This window comes from Hevea brasiliensis, chromosome 5, assembly GCF_030052815.1.
Source record: "Hevea brasiliensis isolate MT/VB/25A 57/8 chromosome 5, ASM3005281v1, whole genome shotgun sequence".
Lineage (NCBI taxonomy): Eukaryota > Viridiplantae > Streptophyta > Magnoliopsida > Malpighiales > Euphorbiaceae > Hevea > Hevea brasiliensis.
Window position 1 is genome coordinate 12,049,032 of NC_079497.1, and position 18,853 is coordinate 12,067,884.

An 18,853-nucleotide genomic window follows, 5' to 3' on the forward strand; every position below is an offset into this window, starting at 1 on the left:
GTTAAGGTGGATGAGTGGTCATACTAGACTAGATAAAGTCCGTAATGAAAGTATTAGAGAAAAGGTAGGAGTGGTGCCAATTGAAGATAAGTTGAGAGTGGTCATGTGAAGCGTAGACATACGGAGGCTCCAGTTAGACAAGTAGAGCACATTAGGCTAGAGGATAGAAAGAAAAAAAGGGGTAGACCTAAATTGACTTGGAGGAGAGTAGTACAGCATGACTTAGAAGCATTACACATTTATGAGGATTTAACCTAAAATCGTTTAGAGTGGAAAAAGCGAATCCATATAGCCGACCCCAAATTTTTGAGATAAAGGCTTAGTTGAGTTGAGTTGTATTAATTTAAAGGCAATGCTATTTGCAATACTCCATTAGTTATATTGTCCCTTCATATTATTATCTTATATATTGAATTGATAAAATTATTCTTACATATATCATTTAATATTTAAAATGTAATAATTACTCCATTAAATGTTTTATAATATCTATAATCTCTTTGTATTAAAAATAATATATTTTATACTATAAAATAAATGCTCGACTATTAAATTATACCTGTTTCAACTTTCAACCAAATAAAAAAAAAAAAAAACTTTTCTCATAATCCAATATCAATAATATATAGCACGTAGCGTTTAGACTTTGCTTGAGGGATGTGTGAATTAATTAGTCTCGAAATGCATATAGAGGCTGTTGAGAAACATTGCCTCTGAAGAATATGATCCCCCAGCTGTTTGTGAAGTATGCTCCTCTGCAAAAATAAGGAAGCTTTCAAATTCTTTGACGAATAGAATGCAAATGATGCTGAGAGCAGTGAGATTTTTCCTAGATGGGAGCTTAGTTCTTATTGTCATTTTGTCTATTTTAATGTTATTTTGTGGATTTTGCTACAAATCAATTGGCATGTTAGTCAACTTGCGTTAGGTTCAAATCTGGTCCTTGAATTGGGGAATATAACCATGATTCACCTATGACTTTATTACTTTAGTGGTTCTCTTGCATGAAAATATTAATGAAATCTCTCTTGCAAGCTACTGAGGGAAGTTTATCAGAAGAAACACTTTCTTTTCAGTTTTTCTCTGTATTTCAGTGCAGCAATTGCAACAGTTACAGCCAATGCATTAGGAAGAAATCGCTCGATCATGAAATTCGATGACTTCCTACCTCTAGACTCCACACTCTCCAAATTTGTCTTGTCTAATCCGTGATGACTTTCAGTTTTCTGGACAATGTCTATTGCTTCTGTCAATGATAGCACATCCACAGCATCTGAAAACAAATCATCCTTGTGTTCAGCATCATCGACATCAACATCGCAACCATCAGCGCCTTCATGAATGCCAACAGCATTATTTGTGCTTGCCTTTGACTGTGGCTGCCATCTACATGGTGGGAGCCAAGGACGCGGAGTGTCTCTCTGATGGATGCCATTTCTCTCCAGGTTATTTGGGTTCCCAACAAAATGGAATCCCATCACCTGTATCCTGGGAAGCAATATGTGAGTTTGTAAGAGGGCAAACACCGGACCGCCTAGTTGATAAGAGTGGCAAATTGAAGTCCAGCTTTCTGGGACAATTTGTATTCATAGTGTTGCGGTCCACGAAAGTTACTCGTGGACCTGCAAAACAAATAATAAATGAATCAAATTGATTAGGGAGAAAGGACTCCTCTCTATAGATGATTTGATCTTTTTTTATATAAGATATAGATAATAATTGATTATGATAAGTCAATTATGTAATTTTATAGATATTATTAGCTATAATAAATATAGGATTATATTTTTATTTATAATACATAATCATGAACCTTGTTATTTTTGACAATCTCATCAAGATTTTAGATTAATTATATATATTTTAAACAGCTACACCATATAGCTTCTTTCAATGATTGTTTCATATTGGTATTCAGCAGTTTCATTCCACCTAAGAGACTTTCCATGGAGAAAAAACGGTGAAGTAGATGCATTTAGAAGAACGAAGAAATGTGATAAAAGGCGGTTAGATGATATTATCAGAAAGCAGTTGAAACTATAGGTATCTCGGGCAAACCATTACAATCTTTTTTCGACTATGTTTAAGCTCACAGGTGGGGCAGAAAAGACTCCCAGGATTGAAAGAGACAGTTGTACTCTACTTCTACACCAAAAAGGAGTTGCTTCTAATAATTATATGCGCGCCTATTTCAACTTACCTGCTCTGAGCTTCTGATGAACATAACTAAGAAATTCAAGGATGTAATTACTGCTAGGAGAAACCAAGAATAATTATAATAATATAGCATATACATTATGTAGTAACAAATTATTTCCAATGACGTAAAAGTAGCGTTGAATAAATGAGAAATAAAGAGCTGTGTAAATTAAGTCTTTTCCAAGAGTAATTGCTATGCAGGAAATTTGTGAAGCTCATAAATCAATACAATGAACAGTATCAGAGAAGTTACAATACATTGTAAACCCCTTCGCATAAATTAGATAAAAATGAAAACAAAAAAAAATCTGCGAACCTCTAAAGGGGACAGACTTCATCACTAGCTGCCATTTCATGTACATGTTTCTATTGACTCTGGCTCTTCCGTTGCAAAATTACAATCTTTACTGAAGTGAAATGTTGGGGAATAGCAGAAGCAGTCTGCAGCACTTATGTCATACGTTGATCCCACAACATAATAGAGCACAGATATATATTTACACGCTATCTCACTCTCTACTTTTCCTCTTTACTTTTTTTTTTTTAATCCAAATTCCCCGTTCCTTTTCTATGGAATGCCCTGGCACATCTGCATCTCAACGTTCCTAGATAGAGAATCCATAAAGATTCTATGCCCATACAAACCCTGGCCTTTGTTGTACTCAGAGGAAAGAAATAAAACAAAGATGTGGCAAATATATTATTGCCCAGATAATGAAGATACGATGCCAATCTTGTTTTCAAATTCTCGTTTTTGTTGTTCATCAGCCTGCTTCCGTGCTCTATTATAGAGCTCAATAGTCTCACCATGGCCTGAATCAAGACAAAGGGCAGCTTCACAATCTTGAAGGGCGGAGATATTATCACCCATAGAGTCATAAAATGCAGCACGAAGATGTAGCAGCTGCAGATCTGGCTTGAAAACTATAGCCTTCGACAGCTCTGCTATGGCCTCAGCTTCTCTGTGGTCATCCATTAAAACTGAAATAAAAGTATTAGTTGTAGTTAGTTCAATGTCTCTCCACGTGCCTACAAACATATTATAAACACTCGCGACAAAAATCAAGTTTCCAAATTTATAGTTTTTTCAGATTTTAAGAATATTATTGAATTCATCTCAAACTCTATTTGACATAAATAAATACAAAAAGGCACACAGGCTATGCCTTGGCTACTTCAGAAACATTTAGCAAATAGCATTAGATGAACTTTGATCCAATGCCCATTCCAGTCAAGCACTCTACTAAACCATTGACATTAAAACTTATCCCATCAGCACCAACCTTCAAGATTTAGGCGTTTGGAACTTGGAAGCCCAACCTGACATAAAGGCTCAAATAACAAAACTAGATTTCCAACAGTTTAGAGGAAAAAGTTCTCTTCTAGACATAATAACATCAGCAAGACCATAACACAAAACAATTGTCCAGTTTAACCACCTTCAATTTCAAAGGCTGGCAAAAATGACTTGTAGGATAATTTTAAGTTTATAACACGACTTAACATCCTAAAGTCAATCCAAGGCAACTTTAACCATGGCCAAAACCCCTATTTCAGATAAATTCAACAAGATCAGGAGTTGCAAGGATCTCACAAAGTCCCCCTTAGTGCTTGTAGCTATCAAGTATCAAATGCATCTAGCCAGATATAATCACATTTTAGCTACATATTGTGCAACTGCAAGATTGAAGAAAAATAATAATAACTAAAGGTCAACTAGCATAGAAAACAGAATATTTATTCTATATTGACCGTGGCTATTAGAGTGCAGGGTTCCAAAAATCGACAAACAAGGGCAATGGAACAAGGGCATCACAACAACTCAACTCAACTCAACTCAACTAAGCCTTTATCCCAAAAATTTGGGATCGGCTATATGGATTCGCTTTCTCCACTCTGAACGATTTTGGGTTAAATCCTCAGAAATGTGTAGTGCTTCTAGGTCATGTTGTACTACTCTCCTCTAAGTCAATTTAGGTCTACCCCTTTTTTTCTTTCTATCCTCTAACCTAATGTGCTCTACTTGTCTAACTGGAGCCTCCGTATGTCTACGCTTCACATGACCAAACCACCTCAATCTCCCTTCTCTCAACTTATCTTCAATTGGCACCACTCCTACCTTTTCTCTAATACTCTCATTACGGACTTTATCTAGTCTAGTATGGCCACTCATCCACCTTAACATTCTCATTTCTGCAACTCTTATCTTAGATGCATACGACTCTTTTAGTGCCCAACACTCACTACTATATAACATAGCCGGTCGTATGGCTGTACAGTACAATTATTGGTGAACAGCTAAATAGCAATGTCCAATGTAAGCATTGAACAGTTTTTATATGGTGAAAACTAAAAGTAGAGGCATTAATTTAACATGGGTGACCAAATTCGCATTTTTAATATTAACTCATGGCTACAGAAAATGGACTGATAATTTACACCTCATTATTGAATAGACAGATTACAGCAATTAAAAATGAACTCCAGAAAAGTACATACACAACTCAAAATAGGAGGAGAGAAGTCATTAATGATAAGCAAGCATATTGACATACAATACTGAAGAGACCTATCTCTTATGTATTTCATGCACTCATGGCCCATGCATATCTCCACGGGAATCAACCGAATAAAAGTAGTACTTTTTTTTTTTTTTACCCCTTTCTAATTAAAAACACAGTTCTGAGGATTTAACCCAAAATCGTTTAAAGTAAAGAAAGTGAATCCATATAGCCGATCCCAAATTTTTGGGATAAAGGCTTAGTTGAGTTGAGTTGAGTTGATTAAAAACACATTTCCTCCATCAGAGTTAAAGTTGGCTTAAAACTCAATTATACCCCTGTACTTGATCAATTTAACCCATTTTCAACTTTTTATCCAATTTAGCTTAGAAGTTTCAATTTAAGCTCAATTTAGCCCAAAAATAAGAAATTGAGCTTCTTGATTTTTAGGTTTAAATCAAGAAATAAAGAAATTTAATCCCAAAATTAAGAAATTAAACTTCTTGATTTTTTATTTAAATCAAGAAATCAATAAATTTAGCTCATAAATTTTAATTTTTAGGTTAAATTGAGCTTAAATTGAAACTTATGTGCTAAATTAGACAAAATGTTGAAAATGGGCAAAACTGAACTTTCACAATAAGTACAGGGGCTAAATTGAACATTTTGCCAATTAAAGTTAGACATTTGTAGATAACTGAAGCCAATCTTGACCTACAACCTGAGTTGATCTCATCAACACCACTCTATCTTGACAAGAAAAAGAGATCTCGGACAATTGGATTACTTGACTCAGTCATCCCAATTAATGATCTGGAATTAGAACATTGATTGAGGATACTCAATCAAGGATTAGAACGTCTCCATGGCTTAAACAACAAAAGCATCACTAGTTCAACATTGAATTCATATTGCCACAGAATATGGTGCTATTGATCATCATAGTAGCATCGACTTATAAAAATCTTAAGAAATTAGAATCAATATCACAGGACTCACCAGCTGCCCTGTATCTGTAAGTATAGGTCCTCAAGGGATCAAGTTGAGTTGCCATACTAAGGTCGCTCTTTGCCATGTCACGATCACAGTACTCAGAACGCTTCTCATACGCAGATGCATTATTCCTGGCTTTTTCTATTAGTTTTGTCATCTCATCATATGCAGCTTTGCGTTGATTTTTCAGATGATATACTCGTGCCAGACCTTGATGTGCTCTTGTATGCTTGATATTGAGTGCATTCATGTAACAGTCAGCAGCAAGATCCAGTTTACCACAATCAACATAGACACTCCCTAGATTATTCAGTGCCTACAGAGCATAAAAATCACCCAACTTAAACAATATCCAGTTGCATTCATAATAATAGGATTGCTTCAGTGTTGGCACTCACTTGTCCTTTCCTGAGGCCATCTGAAGGGCATCTAAGAGCTTCCTCCAGAAGTTCAATAACATACATTGATGACTTAGAATCAAGACTTGAATCTGCTAAAGCATATGCCTTAAGGAAAAAAGCCTCAAATGATCTCTGAATTGAAACGGACTCCTCAGCCTTAGCAAGGGCTTCCTCTCGATGGCCAGTGTCATACAAAATCCATCCTTCATAGACAAGCCTTTCATGCTTAGAAGTAGCACAATTTCTAGCCAACCGTAGACAACGCATCGCAGCCTTTTGGCAATTTAACCTATACCATTGAGAAATAACAAATTGCCATTGGAAACAAAATAATAATTATTAACAAATAAATAAATAAGATGAGCCCAAAAATAATTGGATTAGGAAGACAAAATTCTACTGTATCTTGAAACTGTATTCTAGATAATTAACAGTGCGGTACATTCAATATGCATACATACATCTATTTCTTTTCCTCTTTCTTGATTGCTGCCTAATAATCAAAAGTCTATGTACATGAGAAATTGGTTGAGGAAAGTACAACAAAAATTAAGAAACAAAGAAAAACTCCAAATAATCTATAAGATCATACAACACATAAATATAAATCATAAAGTGACTTGCCAATATGTGTTGCATCTCGGTGAATCACATTGAAACCTTATCAATCATAACTAAAACTAAATGTTTTAAATGCCAAGAAACATTTTCCATCAATTATTATAACTTAGCCATAATAACCTTTCATGATAAAAGATAATTTTCCCATAAATTTTCTATCACTTCCTGCACATTAGAATTTCAATGCAAATGGAGAGCTGTAAATTTTCTATTGAAGGGCATCGAACTTGTCCCAGAAATTTTCTATCACATCCTGCATATTACTTTTTTTTCCGTAATTTCAACCACCTTCTTCATATTTTTACTACTCCTCCTGAAAAGTATCCAGAAAAGAAAAAACAAAAGCAATCCAAAAATGGAGGTCTGAGAGATATCCAGAAAAGGAGAAAGTAAAAAAAGATAGATGAAAAGCAGGGAAAAAAAGGAACAAGAGGCAAGCAGCAGAGACTCCCTCTGCAGAATGACGAAAAAGGGGTCCTGGGCCGTTATTTTCTATTTGAATGAGTGAAGGGGTATGATAGATGAGAAAAGAAAAGGAAAAGGAGGAAGGGAAAGGGAGCGGAGGGGAGGGGAGGGAAGGGAGAGGAGGAGAGCAAGAAAAATAAGGGGCGAAAAGACTTAGATAGTTGGAGCTGACGAAAAAGGAAAATTTTGAAAGTGAAGAAAAAAATATAGATGGATGATTTGGAGAGAGAGAGAGAGAGAGAGAGAGAACCTAATTGTGTAAGTATAGAGAAACCCTAACCAGCAACAGTTTGATTTCTTACCCCTTATGTATAACAGCTGCAATTTCTCATCTAATGATGGCTTCTATGTTTTGTTGCTTTAATTTGATTTAGTGTGCAATATGTTAAACTCACATACATAGTCAAATCAATAATGAAAATCTACAGATGAAACAACATTATAGAGTAAGAAAAAGAGAGATAGTGCCTGGCTGAAAGCACACCTGGTGATTCTCACCTGCCTTTTGCTGGTTGATGACTATTATTTGATTTCATAAATAACTAGAAGATTATACATTTTATTGCAATATCAAGTGATGTTGTACACCACCTCTACTGATTGATGTCCTTGCTAAGTTTTCATTCACTACAGGACAATAATAATGGACATTAGCAGAAATTAATGTTTAACTAGCACTGTCCTCCCCCCCACTTATATATAAACAAATATTATTGTTTGTACAATCCTCTCCAAACTGTTAGCTTTCCTACTTAATTTCGGCCAGGACAATGAGAAATAATAAGAAAAGAGGACAGATGGAAAGGGATGGAATGGGCTGGGGTACATGTTTTGATTTTATAGCTATAAAGGGTGTAATGTTTGTAACCTAATGTTTCAATTATTTAATTTACCATTCTGTTACACATGCAATGCGCGCAAAGGTACATTGCTGAAATAGCAACTAACACAAGCTTTGTGCAGATGTAAGATGTCAAGTTAAGGCACTTGCCTGCATAAATATGAACTCATAGCATACAAATGCCAACAATACAAGATCTTTAGCTCTTTAAAAAAACATGAAATAGCATAGATCTTATTAAAGCTCAAAAAATATTATAACTGAGCAGTATAAAGAGAATTAATAAGATAGTTGAATGGACACTTACCGTAAAAGCAGAAGGGATTGCCGAAAACATAGAAGGCTCTTCCCAGGGTCATTTGCCAGCATATGGTGTACAACAGCCAAGGAGCCTATATCATCAACAGAGGACCATCTATCATAAAGATGCATCCAGCAATCAGCCTGACTCCACTGCTGGACTAAAGGATGAAGAAGTTCTACCAAGTGATTCCCATGCATTTTCCCATGAAACATAATATAATTTGGGTCTAAAGTCAATAATGCCCAGATATCTCTGAGAGCTCCTTCATAGTCCTCCAAAACAATTGAAATCCAAGCTCTTAATTCAAGGCAATCAGGAGAGACCTTGAAACCAATTATTTTGTTGAGCTCTGAGATTGCTGCTCCAAGTCTGTTCTCCTGCACCAACAAAACAGCCCTGTACTTGTATGGAAAAGAAAGAGTTGGATCCAATTCACTTGCTGTGTTCAAATCCATCATCTTCTCCTTCCCAACACAATATAAAGACCTTTCCTGATACATCCACCCAGCTGGTTTATAATCAGAAACCAGTGAATTCATCATCTTGTACGCTGAATACTTGTGACCACGTTTGCACCTGGCCCTTGCAATACCAACTGATGAATAAACATGACCTACCTCAACTGCCGCTACAAACCAATTCTGGGCGTCTTTATATTCTTTCCTTTCAAGCATCACAACACCTAATTGGTGATAAGCAAGTTGTTTCTGCCAAACTTCAGTTGCACACTCTGCCAACCTCTCCAAAAGCATCACCGCTGCATTGGATTTCATGTCTTCCTCCAAAGCAATCTGACTCAAGAAGTAATACAACAAAAATGAAGCATGTCCAACCAGAGCCAATTTCTCCCTACCCTGTGAACTACAAAACAATCTCATCACATTTGAATTGTACATTGAATTTGGAAGCTCTCTCAAAAACACCTGTAAACAAGCAGCTACTAACAGATATGCAGTCTCTTCCAATCCATACTCAATTAAAACCAACGCCTCCTCCATGTCAGAAACCAAAGATGCCAAATGAGCATCACAAGCAGACTTCATTTCCTCACAAAAAAACCTGTTAGTCAAAGAAAGAAGCTCTAATACGATGGGCAGATCGAAAGAACCTAATCTTTTCGTCCTGCTAAAAATCTCCGCTGCTCTCATCCCTTCTGCCGATATCCCATTATTAGAGAAATTTATCTTCTCCCTCCATGACTCCGTGAAACCACCATACAACAATGCTCTAAATGGTCTCGAAAGCAAAGCAATATTGTAACGCACACATCTAATCTCATCATCACCAATGCAAAACGACATATCACCATCTTCATCGGAAGTTGAACATTCCTGCTCTCCAGTTGAAGTATCATCATCGCATTCCACTCTAGGAGACCTCGAACACATACAAGAATCATTTACCGATTCAGGATCGTAACCGGACACCAAACAAGCCCTAGGGCATTCTAGATTTCTTCCGCAACAATCCATGGCGGATGTACCAACTAGTTCATCTTGTCTCCTCTCAAACCTTAACCACGAGGCCAGCACAATTTTCGAGTGCACGTCGACGGCGTGCTGTCTGGCTGCACGGAGGCTCCGCCGAAACATTTTTGGATCCGATAAACTCCTGAATATCGCGGATTGCTCTAAGTACACCGCGTGTTTCTCGAATTGGGGACAATTCTCAATTTTACGATATAAATCCGCTAGAGTTTGCACAAAATCAACATACCTAAGACAAGGGTCGATCTGCGGTTCGAGGAAATCGACGTCGGGGAGACCGGAAGGAAGTAGATTTTCAGCTGAGACATTATTTGTAATTTGATTAGGCGATGATTGAAAAGTTCGACTCGGTTTTGGACGAGCCGAGTTAATTCTGAAGTCTTGAAGCTGTTGCAGAAACTTTTCCCCCACACCACCGCAGCCGCCACCCGCGGCGGTGTGGCCATCGGGATTAAGGGCATATATCTGTGTGGTTTTACACCCTTCTATGAACTTCAAGCTACGCATTGAAGTGAATATATTATGCTGCATCTATATATAATTCAAAACCTTTCCTAAAAAATGGGAAGCAAATGGTAAGCTCGGGAGAAAGGGAAATGTGAATTATGAAGAAATTCAAATAAAATTACCTGACAGCCAGCAAAACGTAGATGCAGGCTAATAAAATTTTCTAGAATTTTCCTTTTATTTTCTCGAGAAAGATGAAATTTAAAAAAAAAAAAATTGTGGGGGAATGAGTGGAACGAATTTTCTGTTAGGGTAGAAGAAGATTGATGAGGTGGAGGTGGCCGTTAAAACGGCCACGCTCTTTCTCGTTTCTCTTTTTATCAGTTTCTCTGGATATATATGATTGAATTGATTGATGTAGTTTTGGTAATTTGCATGCATTTTTCCTACCTGAAAATGATATATTTTGGTGGGTAAATTTTCTATACTATTACTATTTTTAATTTTATTATTTTTACATATTTAATTAGAAACTAGTTGGAAGTGGACCACATGTCCAACAATTTATGACAAGGTAGATGAGAGTAACATGGTTGGAAACTACTTGTCCAGCTTGATTCTTAATAGGCCAAATCCTGGATCACGTGGACAACTAAGAGCAAGCGTTCGACCTATGATTTATTTCCGTCTTTATTATTATTTTTTCCTAAATAAAGAAAAACACATTTGCTTTTATATTTTTCTTAATATATATGAAAATCTATAAAAAAAAAATTTCATCATAAAAAATGACGTCAAAAAATTTGAATTCTATCTCATAAAACATTATTTTTTTTATCATAATGAATAATTCACTTTTTTTTCTTTAAATTTTTAATTTAAAAAATAAAAGTCTTCCAAAACTTCAACTCTTGAAAGCTAAAAAATCAGTTCTCTAAGTATTTGTACACTGACAAATTGGTAAACCCTTAATACCAAAGCACAAAACTATTTATTGTAAAAGATAGATTCAAAAATTGATCTAATTGTCATTCAAACTCAGTTAGCTGAAATAAAGGTAGATTCTCTCTCGGCTCAAGTAGCTAATTAGATTATCTATTTTCTTTGCTAAAATTCTTCTACAAAAAGGAGACAGGGAGAGGTAGCCATGAGAAGATTGATAATGTCAGTCGGTGCTTTCTCAAAATCATTGTCGAAAGAAGTGGAAGAATTATTGATCACTTCATCATCTTCTAATGTTTGTTCAGACTCAGCCTGTAGGATTGGAAATTGGATGGTCATTTGTGGAGGAGGTGAAGGTTTCATTGATTGTTTATTTTTTTTTTTTGGGAGATAAGGGTTTTCTTCTTCTTCCATTAATTCAAAGAAAAAAATACTTTTTGCAAGTTTTGATGGCTATGTGTAACTCTGGTTGCACTTTTCTGATAGAGAAGCAATATAAGTGCTTTTTAAATTGGGCTCATAAGGTCCACTACTTTGACAATTATAGGTTCCTTCTCCAAAAAATTCTTCTAAGAAAAATCCACCATGAACTGTTTCAAAAGGATCATATATTTGTTCTTATTTCATATCTTCTACATTCTATACATGAGAAGCTTTGATACCAATGCTGGTTGAGAGCTCCTTACCTAGATAAAATATGACAATACTCATACGAAATGCACTCTAAATTATTCATAATTTTATCTTATATTTTTCTTATATATGGACAACACCATCAAAGCTCACTTTCGTGTAAGATCTCCATTGTACTAACCGTACAATGCTCTTGTGCTTCAATAAAGAAAAATAAAATTAATTAATGTTATTCAATTTATTTATTTATTTTTTATACATTTTAATTAAATCCAACAAACTGATGCTTCTCTTTAATCATAATCCTTCATCATACATGTACTCTTAGTCAATGCTCTTCCTACAATAGATGTTAGACCAGCCCAAGTCTAAAAATTATAGTTTGAACTAAGTTATTATATGAAATAATAGTTGAGGTTAGACCCTCCTCCATTGGCTATGATTGGGCTTCCTCGAAACATGTAACAGAAAATTAAATAGTTAAAACAGTTGTTAGGCAAATCTTAGGTTCATGACCCATTTGCTTATGAAAGCCCATGTAAGAAGTAAGACCAATATGCCGTTCCACTAGGATGAGCAGATTTCGATTTAAATCGAAAAATTAAATTGAATTGAATTGAATTGATTCAATTCGATTTAATAGGTTTAATTTTAAAATTTAATAGAATCAATTTTAAGATTTAATAAATTCGGTTTGATTTTATATTATAAAAATTTTAGTTATTTATGTTCGGTTCGATTTTGAAAAAAAAAAAATCGATTAAACCAAATCGAAAAAAATAGTAATTTTATAAATTCAAATCAAACCAAATAGAATCAAATTGATTTTTGAATTGATTTATTTTTATGAGAAATTTATGAATTATATTTAATTATATATATATATAAATTTTTTAATTTCATTTATTAATGGTTATTAGGTTCAAACCAAAGTCAAAATTAGACCAAATAACTTGAAAATCAAGTCTAAATTAAAAAATCAATCAAAAATTAAAATCATTCTGTTTGAACCGAACTGAACTGAAATAGAACGGTTCAGTTCGATTCGATTTTTCATCCATTTCAGTTCAGTTCGGTTTTTAAATTTTGTAATTCACTTTTAGTAATTTAATTCAGTTCGATTCGGTTTGAACCAAATGCTCACCCCTAATTCCACCACAAATTATAACACAGTTTTGGTATAATTAAATCAAGATAAAACAACTTTAATTTCAATATTTTCTAATTTAAATTTTTATATGAATTAAAATTTGACATAAAAGTTTCACTTAGAATAAATTATTTGATATAAAAAAAATTCAATGCAATTCTTACACAATAATACATCATTTTTATTTATTTCAAAATAATTTTTTTTTAATTAAAAATAATTAAATTGTAAAAAATGCGCTCTAAACTATTCATAATTTTTATAAAATTCTAATTTCCAAATAAAAAGAATATGCTGTTCCATTTCAGAAAAATGAAAAATATTTTCATCCATCTTCATTATTCTTGAACTTAAAATATGATGACCTTGTGGAGATGGTTAGCCCCTCTTTTGGTTCACTTTTATTTGTTATTTAAGGTTTTTTACATGATAATTAAGGTTTTTACATAATATTTCTTTGCTATTAATTTTTAAGTGTTTGTATCATTATTACTATTAATTCACAGGTGAATTAATTTAGCTTAATTAATGATAGAAGTGATCAATTATATGTTCCATTGTAAATTGGAGGTCACGGACTTCAATTATGAAAGCAGCCTCTTTAATTATATACAAGAAAATAGATTTAATTAGTGCTTGTGAAAAAATACGTATAATTGTATGACATCAGGGCAGAATAATAATAATAATAATAATAATAATAATAATAATAATAATAATAATAATAATAATAATAATAATAATTATTATTATTATTATTATTATTATTATTATTATTATGGAGCATTAAATAATAGCAAAGATGATAGTATTTAAGTGTAATTGTAAAGCATATTTGGGTACAAATGGAGGGAATAAGGGATGTAACCTTGTGTTGGAACCATAAGATATATGAAAGGGAGGCAATTTATCCCTTTGACGTGAACTTTTTTTTTTTTTTTTTTATTCATAACACAGCTTGCTCTAACAGGGAGGGGATTTAATTTCAGAGCATGAAAGCTAACCTGAGAATATCCTGACATTCACCTTGGAAGCCAAGCTACTACGCTCAAAAGCGTATCCTGAGATGTTGCCATTGAAGCCTGCAAGTTTTGTTTCTAAACTATTTGATCCACACCTCTTTCATTTCCCAACCAAATTAAAAGTTTTTTGGGTTTTATCGATAGTCAGAACACACAAATAAGCTTGTCTTAAGTTGCACTGCCATTGGAGAGAATCTTGAAGACAGATGAATTGGAATCATTAAACAATGTAAAAAAACCATAAGTATCAGAGATAAATTTAGTGACGGATTAAAAATTTGTTGCGAAAATATTAAATAGCAGTGGATTTGCAATAGATTAACAACATATTCACCGTTGATACTTCACTGATCCATCATTGATACTTTAGCAATGAGAATTTCAGCGACTGATTTTCAAGTCAATTTTTTAAAATTAGCTACGAATTATAATCGTTACTGAAAATCTTTTCGCTAATAGACTTTAATGATTGATCTGTCGCCAACCCATATTTTTGCGATGAATTAGCAACGAAGTCAGCGACGAATCTATCAATTCATTGTTGATATCTTATTTTTATTTAAGTGAAATTTATCATGTAGATTCTATTTAACTAATTCATTTATTCTTAAATGCAAGATTTTATATATTGTTTATTATACTTTTGTTATAATTTTAATAAATTTAAATATTAAATAAATAATTTATGTATTAAAAAAATGGCGTAGAAATGTATTTGATTTATTTAATTTCAAAATTGTGCGATGCATTACCATATATGTTCCATAATTACCTAGGGAAGGCCAACTAATCCATCTTATGATAATAATTTAGTTTCTTTCTTTGGTAAGAGAATGAGTCTATTTCAAATCAGAGAATGAGTCTATTTCAAATCAAAGAATGAAATAGCAATGGCCTCAGAATATCCTTAATTCTATTAATAATTAATATAGTAAAATAATCAAAGAATATAATGAACTGCATGGCCATCCAACAAGACGTCACTCTATCTACCATATTCCCACCCGGCCCGTCCCTTTCCCTTTTTATTAAATTAAATTTCATCAATTATTTTATTATTTTTATTTGTAAATACATGAACGGAAATACCTACCAAATAAAATTGGGGAATACTCATTCAAATACATTAAAAGATCAAATAAAAATTGGAGCAGGTTTGAGAATTGAAGCTTCTTCGAAACTTCAAACTATATTAATGGATATTTATTTGTTCATAAAATTTTTATGTTTCGGTTGTGTTATTAAATTTTTTAGATATTTTTTTAATTTCAAGGAAATTAAAATTTTATTTAATAATATAAAAAAATATTATTAAGATTTCATATCCCATGATAAGAAATATAAAAATTAAAGGATGAATATAAATAGATAGATTGTAATATTAACTTGGCTAGTTATTTTAATGCGTAAAACATCCTAATCATTTGTATAAGTTTAGATTAAGAATAAACTAATAAATATTTTGGCCAACATTTTTTCTGAATTTAATATATAATATTAAAATCCGATTTGAATTGTGGGTTTCAGCTACGCGTAAAAGTTATATAATGGAGTCATATTGGATTAAATATTTAATAATAATCAAGTGATAACCATATAGCTGCACTTGAGGAGAGAGTATTGGTATTACATATACATAAAAAAATTATAAAAATTAAAAAGTAAATGTAAGTGTATGGATTCCAACATTGACTTGACTAATTATTTTAATGTATAAAGTAATTCAAATACTAATATAAACTCAGATTAAAAATGAATTAATATATAATTTACCGAGTACTCTTTCCAAACTTAATAAATATTAATAGCAAGTGTTTAAAATAATTATTAATTAATATAATGTAAAAATTATTAAAACTAAAGAAGAGGGAAAAAATGATTTTCTTGACTATAAACTTCTCAAATTTTGTCTATTGAGTAGTGAAATATTTTTTACTAAAATTAAGAACTTATCTTTATTGGCTACCAAGGACATGAACGTGCACATGGCAAACATGCATGCATGCATGCATGCATATATATAGGGTGATGAGAACATGCATACATGAATGGAAATATTATTATTGTTATTATGGAAATAGAATAAAAAAATGATGGATAGATAGATGTATATGGATAGTATAATTTTAAAAAGAAAAGGAGAAAAAAAAAATGGTGGGTGAACAGACAAGTTGTATAAAACGACAGACATCCTCATTCTCAAATGATGGTAGATCCGCATTAATAGGGATCACGTATTCTCATGCAATAATAATATTACAAAAAATGACAAGAAAAAGCACTGTTAGGAGTTGACTCACAGGCTAGCTGTTGGAGTGAACCTTTCCAGGCTGCACCTCTCTTGTTCCTTTCCCTTCCCTCCATTTTTCTTTTTATATATTTTTCTTACACTTTCTGCTTTAATGGTGGATATTAGATTTCCCACATCCATATATGCTCTTTTATTTTAAAAGCAATCTTCATATATAGTTAATTTTTGAAGTCTAGTGTTTGTTTAATTGAGTAATATTAAATTTATTTTTAATTTTTAGATTTTCAATCATTAATTTAAAATAAAATGCTTTTTATATAGCATTTTAAATTCACACACTTAGACACCATTTGTTTCACGAAAAATATATTGTATATGAAAAATATTTTCTATGAAAAATATTTTTTATTATTTAGTTGTAATATCAAATTAATGATATTTATTTATTTCATATATGTATAAATACGTTTATATTTTAATAAGATTTTTAAAGTTTACGAAATGGAAAATGACTTCCTCTTTTGAAAAATGAAAGTCATTTTTCTTAAAAATGACTTAATTTTCTTTTGACCGGGAAAATATTTTTCATTGATCAATTTTTTTGAGTGCCCTCAATCACCAGAAAATATGGAAAATGTTCTCCAAAAAAATATTTTTCATGAAATAAACGGAGTCTCAGATAAGATGTTTTTCATATTTACAAGTCTAATATAAATTTATGACTTTGATTAATTGAAAGAAAAACCTAATATAAATTCATTGTTCTAATTAATCAATCGAAGAAAACATAATTTTATCAATTTCAAATTTTAAATTTTCATCCAAATGCAAGGTAGATAAACATAAATATAAATCAGTATCTAAATAATGGATTTTCCAAGAAGAGAAAATCAGGATTCTTGTGAATCATATATAGGAGCAGCAGAAGAAACAGCCTTTCGTATGACATATCTTCTCCAAATGACAATAAATTTAATGCTAGGCTTGTACACGTGAGAGGAATTAAAAAGCTCTACCTTTTGGATGAATCCCATTCACGCGCGCACGCACGCACGCACGGGGCAAGAGAAAAAATCATGTATGGTTTACACACAAATTTAATTACCAACTATTAAATTTTAATCAAATTTTTATACTCTAACTCTCTATATATATATTTCTCCTAATTTATGTTATTTTTTAATTAAAATTTAAATTTAAAATTTTATAATTTAAAAATATTTTTTAATAAGTATTTAGAAATTTAGATAAAAAAATATTTTCACTTAGTGTCTGTTAAGCATTGAGAATAGAGAGTCACAATTATTTTTCAAGAAAAAAACCACCATTTTAAATGCGGTTGAAAAAAATAATTTGAAATTTATTTTGTTATTTTAGTATTTTTTTATGATTAAAATTTATTTTTAATTATATTTTAATACTTTTAAGTAATATATTTAAAAAAGATTTTTTTTTTAACAGCAACTTTAATAATAATATTAAACAGGTTTTGTCGATTCATATTAGATACCCTAATATTAAAAGGTCATATAATAGTTAAATTTTTAATTATGTCATAATATAAAATTGTGAGTTTAAATTTTAACTTTTTAAAAAGAAATTTAAAAAATATGATTATATATATATATATAATGATAGTACTTTAAAATTTGTCCTGCAGAAAAAGATAAGAGGTGATCAAATCCCCGTGATTCCCTACGAAAAGCCAATTTCTAAATCTTCTTTTGTGTAAGAGATACATACAGCATCAAACGCATGCGCTTCCCCATATAATTATTCTTCACCTTTATCATTTCTATTAATTATATATATATGATAAAAGATGGAATCAAATTATAATTATTTATGGAATAAAAAATAATTTTATAACGATATTTTGAATTTAATAGTTAAATTTTAATATAAAATACCATAATATTTATTATTTTTTCTTTATATGTATAAAATTAATTCGAGGCTACACGATGATATATATAATTTTCCTTCCCTTCTTGAGTTTTATTATTTCCAAATCAACAAAATAATAAAGCAGTTTGTCAATCTCAAAATTCAATCCTTAAATTTCTTTTTCCTGAATTGTATGTGTAACAATACGACAATTATTATAAACTCGTTGTATATATTTTGATTTTATTAAATTAAAATTAAAAAAAAAGACCCCTACCAATATTTTTTCAATACCTTAATTAATTAATGACATTTATATATCTTTTTTTTTAATTATTTTGGTGGGTGATGAGAAAATTGAATTAACCAGAAAATTCCTACCTAAACTTGATCTCGAGATATAAATATATAAAATTCATATATTTAATAGGTGAATTCTACTTTATATCTTGTACATTGGATATACAGTTAATCAAGTTTAGAAAAAAAAAATTTTAAATCTTGGTTACAAAGAAAACAAATGGAATAAGCTACTGGGCAATCATAATACTGTTTCTTACCCAGTTAAAGGATAAGAAAATGCAGAATTGAAAAGTAGATTAAAGTTCTTAACAATTGCTAAAAATAGAAGAACTACTTCATTTTTTTAATTAATTATTCTTTTTTTTAAAAATCGTTTTTTATGCTTATAGTACACGAGAAAGGGTTA

General features: G+C 31.7%; 2 protein-coding genes across 4 annotated transcripts; both read right to left on the minus strand.

The window, feature by feature from the left end:
- Window positions 1-1,052: 1,052 nt before the first annotated feature.
- LOC110667269 (uncharacterized) lies at window positions 1,053-1,478 on the minus strand. Its single transcript, XM_021828064.2, has one exon. It carries the CDS (start codon window positions 1,476-1,478, stop codon window positions 1,053-1,055), a length of 426 nt encoding a protein of 141 aa, XP_021683756.2.
- An 842-nt stretch (window positions 1,479-2,320) lies between these two features.
- LOC110667257 (ethylene-overproduction protein 1-like) lies at window positions 2,321-10,675 on the minus strand. 3 transcript variants are annotated; one of them, XM_058147002.1, is made up of 5 exons: window positions 10,442-10,675; window positions 8,329-10,366; window positions 6,092-6,383; window positions 5,700-6,009; window positions 2,321-3,180 (listed from the first exon to the last, which is right to left on the minus strand). In XM_058147002.1, the coding sequence occupies exons 2-5, from the start codon at window positions 10,341-10,343 to the stop codon at window positions 2,900-2,902; spliced, it is 2,898 nt and encodes a 965-aa protein (XP_058002985.1). In that variant the 5' UTR covers window positions 10,344-10,366; window positions 10,442-10,675; the 3' UTR covers window positions 2,321-2,899. The 3 variants fall into 3 exon arrangements, with proteins under 3 accessions (XP_058002985.1, XP_058002986.1, XP_021683746.2); XM_058147003.1 differs by having other exon boundaries at window positions 8,329-10,311; window positions 10,442-10,673; XM_021828054.2 differs by having other exon boundaries at window positions 8,329-10,675.
- Between the last annotated feature and the right edge of the window lie 8,178 nt (window positions 10,676-18,853).